Genomic DNA, 15,035 nt, shown 5'->3' with positions numbered 1-15,035 from the left:
ACTTACCAAAATAAAAATAAAAAATATTAATAAAATATAACACAACCCTACTCCACTATTGATATATTTGGTCCTACCTCAGGCCAACAAACTGAAAGGATGGGACACCAACACTTAACACACTTTGTAACTCTTCTGATGTCAAGTCTCGCAAACCCAAATACCTTAACTGCAGCTTCCACCACAACCTCAATTTTCTGTGACTTACGTTCCATCCCTACAGTACAGTTGATAACCATTGCTATAAATGCTAATAAACCCAAACTCACTGAAATCACTTGTTGGCTATTCCTCTGTACTGGTACAGATCTACTTCCACCACTCCTCTCAGGATCCCTCCCCCTTGACCCATCTTCCTCTACTTTCTTCACTGCCTCAGCATATGACAACTTCTGCACTACTCTAAATCAAATCAAATTTATTTATATAGCCCTTCTTACATCAGCTGATATATCAAAGTGCTGTACAGAAACCCAGCCTAAAACCCCAAACAGCAAGCAATGCCGGTGTAGAAGCACGGTGGCTAGGAAAAACTCCCTAGAAAGGCCAAAACCTAGGAAGAAACCTAGAGAGGAACCAGGCTATGAGGGGTCGCCAGTCCTCTTCTGGCTGTGTCGGGTGGATATTATTACAGAACATGGCCAAGATGTTCAAATGTTCATAAATGACCAGCATAGTCAAATAATAATAATCACAGTGGTTGTCGAGGGTGCAACAAGTCAACACCTCAGGAGTAAATGTCAGTTGGCTTTTCATAGCCAATCATTGAGAGTATCCCTACTGCTCCTGCTGTCTCTAGAGAGTTGAAAACAGCAGGTCTGGGACAGGTAGCACGTCCGGTGAACAGGTCAGGGTTCCATAGCCGCAGGCAGAACAGTTGTAACTGGAGCAGCAGCACGGCCAGGTGGACTGGGGACAGCAAGGAGTCATCATGCCTGGTAGTCCTGAGACATGGTCTAGGGCTCAGGTCCTCCGAGAGAGAGAAAGAAAGAGATAATTAGAGAGAGCATACTTAAATTCACACAGGACACCAGATAAGACAGGAGAAATACTCCAGATATAACAGACTGACCCTAGCCCCCCGACACATAAACTACTGCAGCATAAATACTCTAACTCTGGAAACCTCAACCTGCCTCTCTTGCATGGAACATTTCTGATCCCCAGCACCATGGGCACCCCTACAATTAACACATACCACTACTTTCCCCGATGCTACACATTCCTTTGTCTCATGCCCTTCTGCGCACCTCTCACATCTAGGAACCTCCCTCCTACACACTGCTGCCACGTGCCCATAAGCTTGACACCTGTAACAACATAATGTATTTGGCACAAAAGCTCATACAGGATATATTATACATCCTAACATCACTTTGTCGAGCAACAACTCAACATCAAAACAGTAGCACCCACCCGTAGCACGCGCTCCAGCAGGTAAATTTCACTGGTCATCCCCAAAGCCAACTCCTACTTTGGCCACCTTTCCTTCCAGTTCTCTGCTGCCAATGACTGGAACGAATTGCAAAAATCACTGAAGCTGGAGACTCATATCTCCCTCACTAACTTTAAGCATCAGCTGTCAGAGCAGCTTACAGATCATTGCACCTGTACATAGTCCATCTGTAAATACCCCACCCAACTACCCCATCCCCATATCGTCATTTTTTTGCTCCTTTGCACCCCAGTATCTCTATTTGCACATTCATCTTCTGCACATCTATCACTCCAATGTTTATTTGCTAAATTGTCATTATTTCACCACTACCTCCCTAATCTTACGTCATTTGCACACACTGTATATAGACTTTTTCTATCGTGTTATTGACTGTACGTTTGTTTATTCCATGTGTAACTGTGTTGTTTGTGTCGCACTGCTTTGCTTTATCTTGGCCAAGTCGCAGTTGTAAATGAGAACTTATTCTCAACTGGCCTACCTGGTTAAATAAAGGTGAAATACATTTTTTTTAAATAAAAAAAGCTCAAAAGAACAATGACTCTTCTGTTTCACCACTCATGCCACCCTGTCTGTGTCGCACCAAACAACAAGCATCACAAACACAGGGAATTTTCCGCTTCAGTTGGTCAACTTTTACATTTACTGCTACCCCAGAAATCACTCCTTTCAAATGGTGCCTTTTTCTTGAGAGCAAAACAATTCACATTTCTTGCCCCCATTAGTTTAACGAGGAGCGCCTTCTCTCTTTGACCATCAGAAACACAAACAATTATCACAAGACCACTTCTGGTTACCTTCACCGATTCCACAGCAGCCAACTCTGTTGTCACCCACCCTGAAACCACAAATGGATCTGCCAAAGGCAAGTGTCCACATTTTCCAAAAACGTCACTCCTACTGTCACAGACTCATCTTTATCCTGACCCTTGGTGCAAGCATCAGGCTCCGAGAACTTCACCACACCTACAACCTCCAATACTTCAACCTCATTCACATCCTTTTCTCCTCCTGTCTTCAGCTCATTCTGCTTACACTTTCTACCATTCTTCTTTAACAAACCATCTCCCTTTTATCCGGCATTTTTAACCGACTCAAGCTCACCCTCTTCCTCCCTCTCTCTCTTAGACCTCCTCTGCCTCTCTTTTTCCTGCCATTCCTCCTCTGTATTCCAAGTCTCCTTATGATAATACTGCACTTCTCCTGACGTACATCTTGTTCTTGCATTCTCAAGGGATGCATTTAACCGGCTGTCACAATCTCCGTACAATGTAACGCTCAACGCTCTACCGCAGCGCTTTTGCGTTTCAAACAGGCGTGCTCTTCCCGTCGTTTGTCATCGGATGATATTATTCCTTAACTCATCCAATGACAAATGACGTAAAAGGAATATTATAAACTGGGTGGTAGGAGCCCTGAATGATGATTGGCTGACAACCGTGGTATATCAGACCGTATACCACGGGTATGACAAAACATACATATTTTTACTTCTCTAATTACATTGGTAACCAGTTTATAATAGCAATAAGGCACCTCAGGGGTTTTGTGGGATATGGCCAATACACCATGGCTAAGGGCTGTATCCAGGCACTCCGCGTTGTGTCATATCCCACATGCTTATTGCTTAAATAGCGCAATCTGGCGGCCGGTTGGGCTATATATCACACATCAGTGGATAAGTTACATTATGTCATGAAAAACTGGTTTATATTACAAGACATATTGAGAAAGGAGTGAGTCATGTTACTTGACACGTTTTACTGTTATTTTATTAAAGAAACACATTGTGCAATTTCAGTAATTTACAGCATAAATATGATATTTATGTACAGAACAAAAACCTAATGTCATGCTTATCATACCTGTCTTTTCATTTTGGTCTTTCTCGACTCTATTAAGGCTAACAAACATCCTTAAATAGTACCTCCATACATTATTATCATTCTGTGTTAATTAAACAAATTCTCATTGTAAGTTAAAACTAAATGTATTTAAAAAAAAGATGTCATCTGATTATCCAGTACATAATCTAGAGAGGCTGTACAAGGGAAGTCAGTGTCACAGCATATATTTTATAAATGTCTAAATGAGTTATATACATTGACTGAATAAGACACATTCATAACATAGGACTTCTGAGCTATACAGCAACATCAGATCCACCTTTAAACATTTCAATGGAATCTTTAGAAATCCATCTGAAATGGTTTGTCTGATCTGTGGTAAAAACAAAGTATCAAAGTGTCTTTCCAGGTTGCCTTGGGGATTGGGGTGTTAGATAAAATCATGTTATTGTGATGTTACATTTCTACATGAAAGGAAGATTTCAAAGTAGGCCTATAGCAACCCACATGTCTTTTTAGATTGCACATAAGTGATGCCTTGAGCAGGTGTGCTATTTCACAATGAGGAATGCAATGAGTTGCAGAAATTCAGAGAACAATCTGAATTGGTTAATGATTATCCAATGAAGATATTACAATAAATGCAGTGCAAATATTTGACATCCCCTTCAACTAGCTTCTCCGTGGTTGCCTCCCAATCTCTCTTCTCCTGTAGTGTGCGCTTGTTCCCTTCCTTCATGGATTTGAAAGGAAATGACAGGTAGGCCTATATTTAAACTCCCTCTAGTCCATGCTATACCAATCCAATTTGTGAGGAGTAGTGAACAAGTGCACACTTTAGAAAGAAGGAAAGGTTAATTGGATGCACCCTCTGTGCGGTAGTGATTGTGTTTTTTCCCCTCCTGCAATATTGCTTAATTTGACCCGTCCTCTGACTGACAGATGCTTACCATTGGTTCAACTGGAATGGAAGATGTATTCGTATTGGTTGAGGATTAGCTCCACTATCTGGTTCTGGAAAACCATGTGCATGGTGATATTGGCTGACTCCATCTCTGGCCGGAGCAGCGTGGGACCAAAGACAATAGCCACGTTCTGCACAGTCATACGGTTCTCCTCTCCATACTCTACCACTCTAAGAGGGGCAAGGGGAGAGAGAGAGAGGGTGGGAAGAGAGCGAAAGCGAGAGAGAGCAAGTGAGAGAACGAGCAAGAAAGAGAGCGAGAGTGAGAAAGAGGGACGATAGGGGGGAGAAAGAGAGGGGAGAGAGAGACAGGGAGGGGAGAGAGAGAGCAAGAAGACAAGAGAGAGAAGCAGAATACAACCAGTTATCATTAGTTATCATAATATCATCAATACAATAGGGCTCTGGTAAAAAATAGTGCTGTTTATAGCAAATATGGTGCCATTTGAGACACAGGCTAAATGTGAGTGTGTGAAAGACATACTTGCGTAAATGGCTGAAGAGGAGTTCCATGGTATCATGGTTTGGCCGAGGGAGAGACTCAACAAGCTCTCGCATGAAAGACACTTTAAGGTGGTAATCAACAGTTCCTGTAAACAAGACAGGATAGAACAATACACATTTTACTAATGTATAGATTCAAGGGCACAAGTGTGTTACAAATCTCCAATGCTTATTAAAAAGGGAAGTGAGGTGGTAAACACAATTAGTCCTTCCTTGATAGTGAAGTAATAGCTTAACAGTTTCAGACTGTTAACTGAGGTGGCATTGTGGGTCTAATGCTTAACACAGTTTCAGACTATTCTACACTGTGTGAGGAAACTGAGTTGGCATTGTGGGGCTAATAATTAACAGTTTCAGACCATTCTACACTGTGTGAGGAAACTGAGTTGGCATTGTGGGTCTAATGCTTAACACAGTTTCAGACTATTCTACACTGTGTGAGGAAACTGAGTTGGCATTGTGGGTCTAATGCTTAACACAGTTTCAGACTATTCTACACTGTGTGAGGAAACTGAGTTGGCATTGTGGGACTAATGCTTAACACAGTTTCAGTCTGTGAGTAAACAGGTGGCATTGTGGGTCTAATGCTTAACACAGTTTCAGACTACACGACATTGAATGAGGAAACTGAGGTTCCATTAGGGGGCAACAGCACAGCGTCCGGCCTGCTGCTTACTGATGGCCTGGATGAAGCGGCTGAAGTGACTGAAGGGGAAAAGGGGTTCAGGAAGCTCCCTGAAGAACAGCTTCAGAGCCCCTGTGATAACGTGGATGTCCTCCCACTGGCCATCCTCCAGGTCCAGCTCCTCTGTGGAACACAATTACTTTTTTGATATGTTTTATTTGTCCATTTTAAACAATATCCAGCCACACCAGTGGAACCCATAAAACAATATCCAGCCACACCAGTGGAACCCATAAAACAATATTCAGCCACATCAGTGGAACCCATAAAACAATATTCAGCCACACCAGCGGAACCCATAAAACAATATTCAGCCACACCAGTGGAACCCATAAAACAATATTCAGCCACACCAGCGGAGTCCATAAAACAATATTCAGCCACACCAGCGGAGTCCATAAAACAATATTCAGCCACACCAGCGGAGTCCATAAAACAATATTCAGCCACACCAGCGGAGTCCATAAAACAATATTCAGCCACATCAGTGGAACCCATAAAACAATATTCAGCCACACCAGCGGAACCCATAAAACAATATTCAGCCACACCAGTGGAACCCATAAAACAATATTCAGCCACACCAGCGGAGTCCATAAAACAAAAATGTAGAACGACCCTCTGGACGTCACAGAACACAGTCACAGAACACAGTCTCTCACACACACAGTAAATGTAAAGGCATTACCATGATCTGCCTTGAAGCGTAGTTTCTGAATGACAGCTAGGTTCCCACTGACTCTGTAGAGTCCATCCATGTCCAGACCTGTGAAGTCACACACACATCAGCATATGGGTCAATCAACTACTGTGGTAACTTTTTTTCTATTACCATATACACTGTGCTGAATAATACACTGCTATTATAATGTTATTGCTGGCATTTAACAATCATCATCAGTGTGATTACTAATCATTACCTCTCTTTTCCACTGCTCGAATACATTTCTCCACAAAGCTGGGGATTGTAGTTTTCTCCTGGGCACACAGTGCAGCCAGATGACAGCAAAACACATTGTCTGAGGGAAAGGATGATGGAGGTTAGTGTGTACAGTGTATATATATGATGCTGACCCGTATCAGGGTTGGGGTCAATTCCATTTAAATTCCAGTCAATTCAGGAAGTACATTGACATTCCAATTCCTTCAATGATTCAATTCTCTTGACCCCAACCCTGACCCATCACAACCACAACAGAAGATATGAACATATAATCTCTCTCTGGATTAGTAACATCGTCGTGACAAATCCTGACAGTAAATGTTATGTAGCCTGATTTGGAGCCAGTTAGGCATGTGCTGCTTTGTAGGAATGAAGACCCTATGAGCCCACCTCGGATGTAACCCTTCTCCTTGACGAACTGCAGTGTGGGTCGTTTCAGGAGGAACTTCATCAGCTTGGTACGAACCTTCTTCTGTTCGGTCTCTCCCCCAGAGGAGGTGGCCGTGCTCGGTCTGGAAGCTGGGGAGGAGAAGGAAGAGAAGGAGGAGGAAGAGGAGGGGGGGGACACAGTCACGAAACATGAGCAAGTTGACCTGGCGGAGGCTATTGCAGCTGAAACGTCTGCTACAGTGTATTTGAAGCAAGGAGAACTTACACCTCCTCCTGTCCATGGTACCTGGTGACCTCTGATCTCTGGCTATACTGTAGGACTTCTCACTGACGTCCCCATCCTCCTCCTCAGATTCGTGGTGTTCCTGGTCCTGCAATGTCATTGACTAACATGCATGATGTTTGAACCAGCAGCCATTAAGTTAACCGACCTAAATTGACCTTCATCAGGAAGTTTTTCTTTTTTCCCAGTACATATTTGTCTCCATGCACCTGGTAGCACGTTAAAGTGTGCGAGTTAATTTACTTAAAGAAACATACCAGCTGTCGTATGCTGTCCATTAGAACTTTGTGCCAGTCGTTGATGATACTCTCAGTGTCATACTGTAGCAGAAACTCAACGCCATTTCTGTCTTTCAACTGAAGACAACATAGAGAGGTTATTATGACGTTAAACATTTGCTTTACAGATGTATAAAGAGGGTAACAGTATTGGATTAATGGCAAATGTATTCTCACATGATGTTGCTTCCCAGATTCACTTATCACAATGGGCAGGGAATCGGTATGCTTGAATTAAGTCTATCCTGTCAGGATTGTCTTTGCTGTATCTAGTACAACTCCTATTATGATTCCATAGCAACCAACTGTCAACTCACTTCTACAACATTCTTTTTGCTGGATTTATCCCTGGGAGCCCAGCCAATCTTTGCCCCTCGTAGATCCACCGTGACCTCTGGGACGATCTGATTGGTCTTGATCTGTGAAGAGAGAAAGACATCATGGAGGACCAGTTGATGAAAACTGACAGCACTGCATTCCATGAAATCAGAAAGCTGGACAAATCTTTGACTGTCATGCCTCCTTGAGCCTTCAGGGCTTGTCTGTGCTGAGCCGTCACTCTGTCATGGCTTCAACATCCTGTATGTTGTATTCTAAGATGTTCACAGCATTTTCTTTCATTACTTCTAATAAGACACAGTGAAACATTCTACTGTAGATGTTTCTGATACCATGTCTAGGTGTTCAGCTCAGTGCTAATGTCTCAAAGCTGTTAGTTCCCTCACTCCCTCAGAAATGTTCTGAATGTCCCAGAACAGGAATGTAGAGTTCCCACACAGTCAGGTGAGGGAATGTGTAACCAAGGAGATGTTAGAGATATTTTTCTGTGCAGGTAACACATGTACACCTCTCACTCACAGAGGCTCCCGTGGCTGCAGACTTGGGCTCTTTATGGAAGGTCAGAACCCCTCCGTGAAGAACCGTCCATGACTGGGCCCAGTTTTTCCTACAGGAAGGTCACTGAGTGTGAGCTGTACTGTACTTCAGGGAATGTTGCAGTGTAGAAAGTAATTTGGTAATGTAATAGATGTAATGGATAATGGATGACTATACATTCAAGTAGATGGCTGATTATTTCATCACTTGTTTCCATGTCTTTCATGTCAGCAATTATGCCCAGACTTTGGATGAGGTCAGAATTACCTTACTCTTTTCCCGTTCTCTGACACTTTAGTTTTGTTGAGTATTCCAACTTTTTCCAAACTCTGCACCTGAAAAAGGATCCACACATAACATGCTTTAATGATGTGAAGCCAAGTGTTCAAGTGAGACATCATTATTGGTGCCTTGATACTAACCTTAAGCTCTACTAATAGAAATGCACAAAAAAGCAAAAGGTGGATTTGACAACTATGGCTAAACTCTCACAACAAGCTACTTTGTCTTAGCTTGTGAACAGACACCTGTAGCTCTATGTTTTATAATGAACAGCATGGAGGGGATGAAAGCACAGACATTTTCGACTAGTGCATGCTTTCTTTCAGGGTGTAGTGAGGTGTGATGAGGGGGTGGGTGTGGCAGTTCGTGGTTTTGGCTGACAATTTGCCAATGGTGATGGCAAACAAACTCTCCCTGGGAGAGTGGAAATCAGCTGTCCTCGAAAGGGAAATCAATTAATATACCAGGAAATATTACATTTCCCAAGTGACATCTGTTTTCCACTCTCCCAGGGGTAGCTATGCCATATCAGAATAGTCCCAAGCAACTACTACTCTACAAGTACAACACACCATTAGTATGTCACACCATTAGTACGTCACACCATTAGTACGTCACACCAATAGTACGTCACACCAATAGTACGTCACACCAATAGTACGTCACACCAATAGTACGTCACACCAATAGTACGTCACACCAATAGTACGTCACACCAATAGTACGTCACACCAATAGTACGTCACACCATTAGTACGTCACACCATTAGTACGTCACACCATTAGTACGTCACACCATTAGTACGTCACACCATTAGTACGTCACACCATTAGTACGTCACACCATTAGTACGTCACACCATTAGCCCTTAGATAGATAGCATGCATGTATTACAGTAACAGTCAAAAGTTTGGACACCTACTCATTCTAGGGTTTTTCTTTATTACAATGTAGAAAATAGTAAATACATCAAAAACATGAAATAACACATATGGAATCATGTAGTAACCTAAAGTGTTAAACAAATAAAAATTGATTTTATATTTGAGATTCTTCAAAGTAGCCACCCTTTGCCTTGCTGACAGCTTTGCACATTCTCAACCAGCTTAACCTGAAATGCTTATCCCAAACCATCTCAATTGGGTTGAGGTTGGGTGATTGTGGAGGCCAGGTCATCTGATGCAGCACTCCATCACTCTCCTTATTGGTCATATAGCCCCTACACAGCCTGGCGGTGTGTTGGGTCATTATCTTGCTGAAAAACAAATTCTAGTCCCACTAAGCCCAAACAAGATGGGATGGTAGCCATGATGGTTAAGTGTGTCTTTAATTCTAAATACATCACTGACAGCGTCACCAGCAAAGCACCCCAACACCATCAAACCTCCTCCTCCATGTTTCACAGTGGGAACCACACATGCAGAGATAATCCGTTCACCTACTCTGCGTCTCACAGACACTGTGGTTGGGAACAAAAATCTCAAATTTGGACTCATCTGACCAAAGGACAGATTTCCACCAGTCCAATGTCCATTGCTCGTATTTCTTAGCCCAAGCAAGTCTCTTCTTATTGGTTTCCTTTAGTAGTGGTTTCTCTGCAGCTATTTGACCATGAAGGCCTGATTCACGCAGTCTACTCTGAACAGTTGATGTTGAGATGTGTCTGTTAATTGAACTCTGTGAAGCATTTATTTTGGCTGCAATTTCTGAAGCTGGTAACTCGAATGAACTTATCCTCTGCAACAGAGGTAACTCTGGGTCTTCCTTTCCTGTGGTGGTCCTCATGAGAGACAGTTTCATCATGTCGCTTGATGGTTTTTGCGACTGCACTTGAAGAAACTTTAAAAATTCTTGAAATTTACCAAATAGGGCTATCTTCTGTATACCACCCCTACCTTGTCACAACAGAACTCATTGGCTTAAAATATATATATAAATTATATATACACTGCTCAAAAAAATAAAGGGAACACTTAAACAACACAATGTAACTCCAAGTCAATCACACTTCTGTGAAATCAAACTGTCCACTTAGGAAGCAACACTGATTGACAATACATTTCACATGCTGTTGTGCAAATGGAATAGACAAAAGGTGGAAATTATAGGCAATTAGTAAGACACCCCCAAAAAAGGAATGGTTCTGCAGGTGGTGACCACACACCACTTCTCAGTTCCTATGCTTCCTGGCTGATGTTTTGGTCACTTTTGAATGCTGGTGGTGCTTTCACTCTAGTGGTAGCATGAGACGGAGTCTACAACCCACACAAGTGGCTTAGGTAGTGCAGTTCATCCAGGATGGCACATCAATGCGAGCTGTGGCAAAAAGGTTTGTTGTGTCTGTAAGCGTAGTGTCCAGAGCATGGAGGCGCTACCAGGAGACAGGCCAGTACATCAGGAGACGTGGAGGAGGCCGTAGGAGGGCAACAACCCAGCAGCAGGACCGCTACCTCCGCCTTTGTGCAAGGAGGTGCACTGCCAGAGCCCTGCAAAATGACCTCCAGCAGGCCACAAATGTGCATGTGTCTGCTCAAACGGTCAGAAACAGACTCCATGAGGGTGGTATGAGGGACCGACGTCCACAGGTGGGGGTTGTGCTTACAGCCCAACACCGTGCAGGACGTTTGGCATTTGCCAGAGAACACCAAGATTGGCAAATTCGCCACTGGCGCCCTGTGCTCTTCAAAGATGAAAGCAGGTTCACACTGAGCACATGAGCACATGTGACAGACGTGACAGAGTCTGGAGACGCCGTGGAGAACGTTCTGCTGCCTGGAACATCCTCCAGCATGACCGGTTTGGCGGTGGGTCAGTCATGGTGTGGGGTGGCATTTCTTTGTGGGGCCGCACAGCCCTCCATGTGCTCGCCAGAGGTAGCCTGACTGCCATTAGGTACCGAGATGAGATCCTCAGACCCCTTGTGAGACCATATGCTGACACATGCACATTTGTGGCCTGCTGGAGGTCAATTTGCAGGGCTCTGGCAGTGCACCTCCTTGCACAAAGGCGGAGGTAGCGGTCCTGCTGCTGGGTTGTTGCCCTCCTACGGCCTCCTCCACGTCTCCTGATGTACTGGCCTGTCTCCTGGTAGCGCCTCCATGCTCTGGACACTACGCTGACAGACACAACAAACCTTTTTGCCGCAGCTCGCATTGATGTGCCATCCTGGATGAACTGCACTACCTGAGCCACTTGTGTGGGTTGTAGACTCCGTCTCATGCTACCACTAGAGTGAAAGCACCGCCAGCATTCAAAAGTGACCAAAACATCAGCCAGGAAGCATAGGAACTGAGAAGTGGTGTGTGGTCACCACCTGCAGAACCATTCCTTTTTTGGGGGTGTCTTACTAATTGCCTATAATTTCCACCTTTTGTCTATTCCATTTGCACAACAGCATGTGAAATGTATTGTCAATCAGTGTTGCTTCCTAAGTGGACAGTTTGATTTCACAGAAGTGTGATTGACTTGGAGTTACATTGTGTTGTTTAAGTGTTCCCTTTATTTTTTTGAGCAGTGTATATATATACAGTGGGGGGGGGAACAAGTATTTGATACACTGCCGATTTTGCAGGTTTTCCTACTTACAAAGCATGTAGAGGTCTGTAATTTTTATCATAGGTACACTTCAACTGTGAGAGACGGAATCTAAAACAAAAATCCAGAAAATCACATTGTATGATTTTTAAGTAATTAATTTGCATTTTATTGCATGACATAAGTATTTGATCACCTACCAACCAGTAAGAATTCCGGCTCTCACAGACCTGTTAGTTTTTCTTTAAGAAGCCCTCCTGTTCTCCACTCATTACCTGTATTAACTGCACCTGTTTGAACCCGTTACCTGTATAAAAGACACCTGTCCACACACTCAAACAGACTCCAACCTCTCCACAATGGCCAAGACCAGAGAGCTGTGTAAGGACATCAGGGATAAAATTGTAGACCTGCACAAGGCTGGGATGGGCTACAGGACAATAGGCAAGCAGCTTGGTGAGAAGGCAACAACTGTTGGCGCAATTATTAGAAAATTTAAGAAGTTCAAGATGACGGTCAATCACCCTCGGTCTGGGGCTCCATGCAAGATCTCACCTCGTGGGGCATCAACGATCATGAGGAAGGTGAGGGATGAGCCCAGAACTGTGGTCCCAGCTCTCTTCAGGTCATTGACCAGGTCCAGGTCATTGACCAGGTCTACCTGGACCTGAAGAGAGCTGGGACCACAGTCTCAAAGAAAACCATTAGTAACACACTACGCCGTCATGGATTAAAATCCTGCAGCGCACGCAAGGTCCCCCTGCTCAAGCCAGCGCATGTCCAGGCCCGTCTGAAGTTTGCCAATGACCATCTGGATGATCCAGAGGAGGAATGGGAGAAGGTCATGTGGTCTGATGAGACAAAAATAGAGCTTTTTGGTCTAAACTCCACTCGCCGTGTTTGGAGGAAGAAGAAGGATGAGTACAACCCCAAGAACACCATCCCAACCGTGAAGCATGGAGGTGGAAACATCCTTCTTTGGGAATGCTTTTCTGCAAAGGGGACAGGACGACTGCACCATATTGAGGGCAGGATGGATGGGGCCATGTATCGCGAGATCTTGGCAAACAACCTCCTTCCCTCAGTAAGAGCATTGAAGAAGGGTCGTGGCTGGGTCTTCCAGCATGACAACGACCCGAAACACACAGCCAGGGCAACTAAGGAGTGGCTCCGTAAGAAGCATCTCAAGGTACTGGAGTGGCCTAGCCAGTCTCCAGACCTGAACCCAATAGAAAATCTTTGGAGGGAGCTGAAAGTCCGTATTGCTCAGCGACAGCCCCGAAACCTGAAAGATCTGGAGAATGTCTGTATGGAGGAGTGGGCCAAAATCCCTGCTGCAGTGTGTGCAAACCTGGTCAAGTACTACAGGAAACGTATGATCTCTGTAATTGCAAACAAAGGTTTCTGTACCAAATATTAAGTTCTGCTTTTCTGATGTATCAAATACTTATGTCATGCAATAAAATGCAAATTAATTACTTAAAAATCATACAATGTGATTTTCTGGATTTTTGTTTTAGATCCTGTCTCTCACAGTTGAAGTGTACCTATGATCAAAATTACAGACCTCTACATGCTTTGTAAGTATGAAAACCTGCAAAATCGGCAGTGTATCAAATACTTTTTCTCCCCACTGTATATATATTTAAAAATAATCCTTTATTTAACTAGGCAAGTCAGTTAAGATAAAATTCTTATGCATTAAGAAGGAAAGATATTCCAGAAATTAACTTCAACAAGGCACACCTGTTCATTGAAATGCATTCCAGGTGACTACCTCATGAAGCTGCTTGATAGAATGCCAAGAGTGTGCAAAGCTTTCATCAAGGCAAAGGGTGGCTACTTTGAAGTATATTTTGATTTGTTTAACACTTTTTGGTTACTACATGATTCCATGTTTTATTTCATAGTTGTAATGTCTTCCCTATTATTCTACAATGAAGAAAATCGTAAAACAAATTAGATTTTTTTTTTTTAAACACATTGTGCCGCTGAGACTCTGGGCTCTGATTGGAGAGGCTTCTTTGGAGTCTCAACCAATTAGCCTTCAGGAAAAGACACAAAACAGTGCTCTAGCTGGGGCATCACAGAACTGTAATTTTAGCTAGAACAGGACTGATCTAATCTGATGAGGATCAGCAGGGGGGGGGGGGGGCAGGTGAGGAGGACAGGAGAGGAGAACAGGTGAGGAGGAGGAGAACTCACATGGTGCTGCCCCATCTCTGGAGAGTTGTCCGCACTGGAGCCGTAGTCTGAGGTATTTCTTCTGTGAGTCGGGAATAACTTTTGCCCAACAGGAGAAGAATAATGGATGCTTTACTTTTACTTAATTCCTAACTTCTTAGCGTCTGCAATCACTTAATCTTACTCCAGAGTACACGGTCTACACTATTGTGGTACGCTGTCTACTCTGTTGTGGTACGCTGTCTACTCTGTTGTGGTACACTGTCTACTCTGTTGTGGTACACTGTCTACTCTGTTGTGGTACACTGTCTACTCTGTTGTGGTACACTGTCTACTCTGTTGTGGTACACTGTCTACTCTGTTGTGGTACACTGTCTACTCTGTTGTGGTACACTGTCTACTCTGTTGTGGTACACTGTCTACTCTGTTGTGGTACACTGTCTACTCTGTTGTGGTACACTGTCTACTCTGTTGTGGTACACTGTCTACTCTGTTGTGGTACACTGTCTACTCTGTTGTGGTACACTGTCTACTCTGTTGTGGTACACTGTCTACTCTGTTGTGGTACACTGTCTACTCTGTTGTGGTACACTGTCTACTCTGTTGTGGTACACTGTCTACTCTGTTGTGGTACACTGTCTACTCTGTTGTGGTACACTGTCTACTCTGTTGTGGTACACTGTCTACTCTGTTGTGGTACACTGTCTACTCTGTTGTGGTACACTGTCTACTCTGTTGTGGTACACTGTCTACTCTGTTGTGGTACACTGTCTACTCTGTTGTGGTACACTGTCTACTCTGTTGTGGT

General features: G+C 43.6%; 1 protein-coding gene across 1 annotated transcript in view; it reads right to left on the bottom strand.

The window, feature by feature from the left end:
- Positions 1 to 3,210: 3,210 nt before the first annotated feature.
- The window catches only part of LOC129863557 (rho GTPase-activating protein 27-like), a 46,720-nt gene continuing 34,895 nt past the window's right edge, over positions 3,211 to 15,035 (bottom strand). Inside the window, exons 7-18 of the mRNA XM_055935622.1 lie at positions 14,249 to 14,326; positions 8,494 to 8,561; positions 8,209 to 8,296; positions 7,668 to 7,769; positions 7,330 to 7,428; positions 7,055 to 7,160; positions 6,790 to 6,918; positions 6,377 to 6,475; positions 6,145 to 6,222; positions 5,448 to 5,579; positions 4,752 to 4,857; positions 3,211 to 4,438 (exon numbers count right to left, since the gene is read on the bottom strand). Coding sequence (XP_055791597.1) covers positions 4,261 to 4,438; positions 4,752 to 4,857; positions 5,448 to 5,579; positions 6,145 to 6,222; positions 6,377 to 6,475; positions 6,790 to 6,918; positions 7,055 to 7,160; positions 7,330 to 7,428; positions 7,668 to 7,769; positions 8,209 to 8,296; positions 8,494 to 8,561; positions 14,249 to 14,326 — 1,263 coding nt within the window. The 3' untranslated portion in view covers positions 3,211 to 4,260. The remainder of the gene's footprint in view (positions 4,439 to 4,751; positions 4,858 to 5,447; positions 5,580 to 6,144; positions 6,223 to 6,376; positions 6,476 to 6,789; positions 6,919 to 7,054; positions 7,161 to 7,329; positions 7,429 to 7,667; positions 7,770 to 8,208; positions 8,297 to 8,493; positions 8,562 to 14,248; positions 14,327 to 15,035) is intronic.

The sequence above is a fragment of the Salvelinus fontinalis genome, chromosome 1, assembly GCF_029448725.1.
Source record: "Salvelinus fontinalis isolate EN_2023a chromosome 1, ASM2944872v1, whole genome shotgun sequence".
NCBI lineage: Eukaryota > Metazoa > Chordata > Actinopteri > Salmoniformes > Salmonidae > Salvelinus > Salvelinus fontinalis.
The sequence above is the reverse complement of the archived record's forward strand: the minus strand, read 5'-3'. Positions and strand labels throughout refer to the sequence as shown.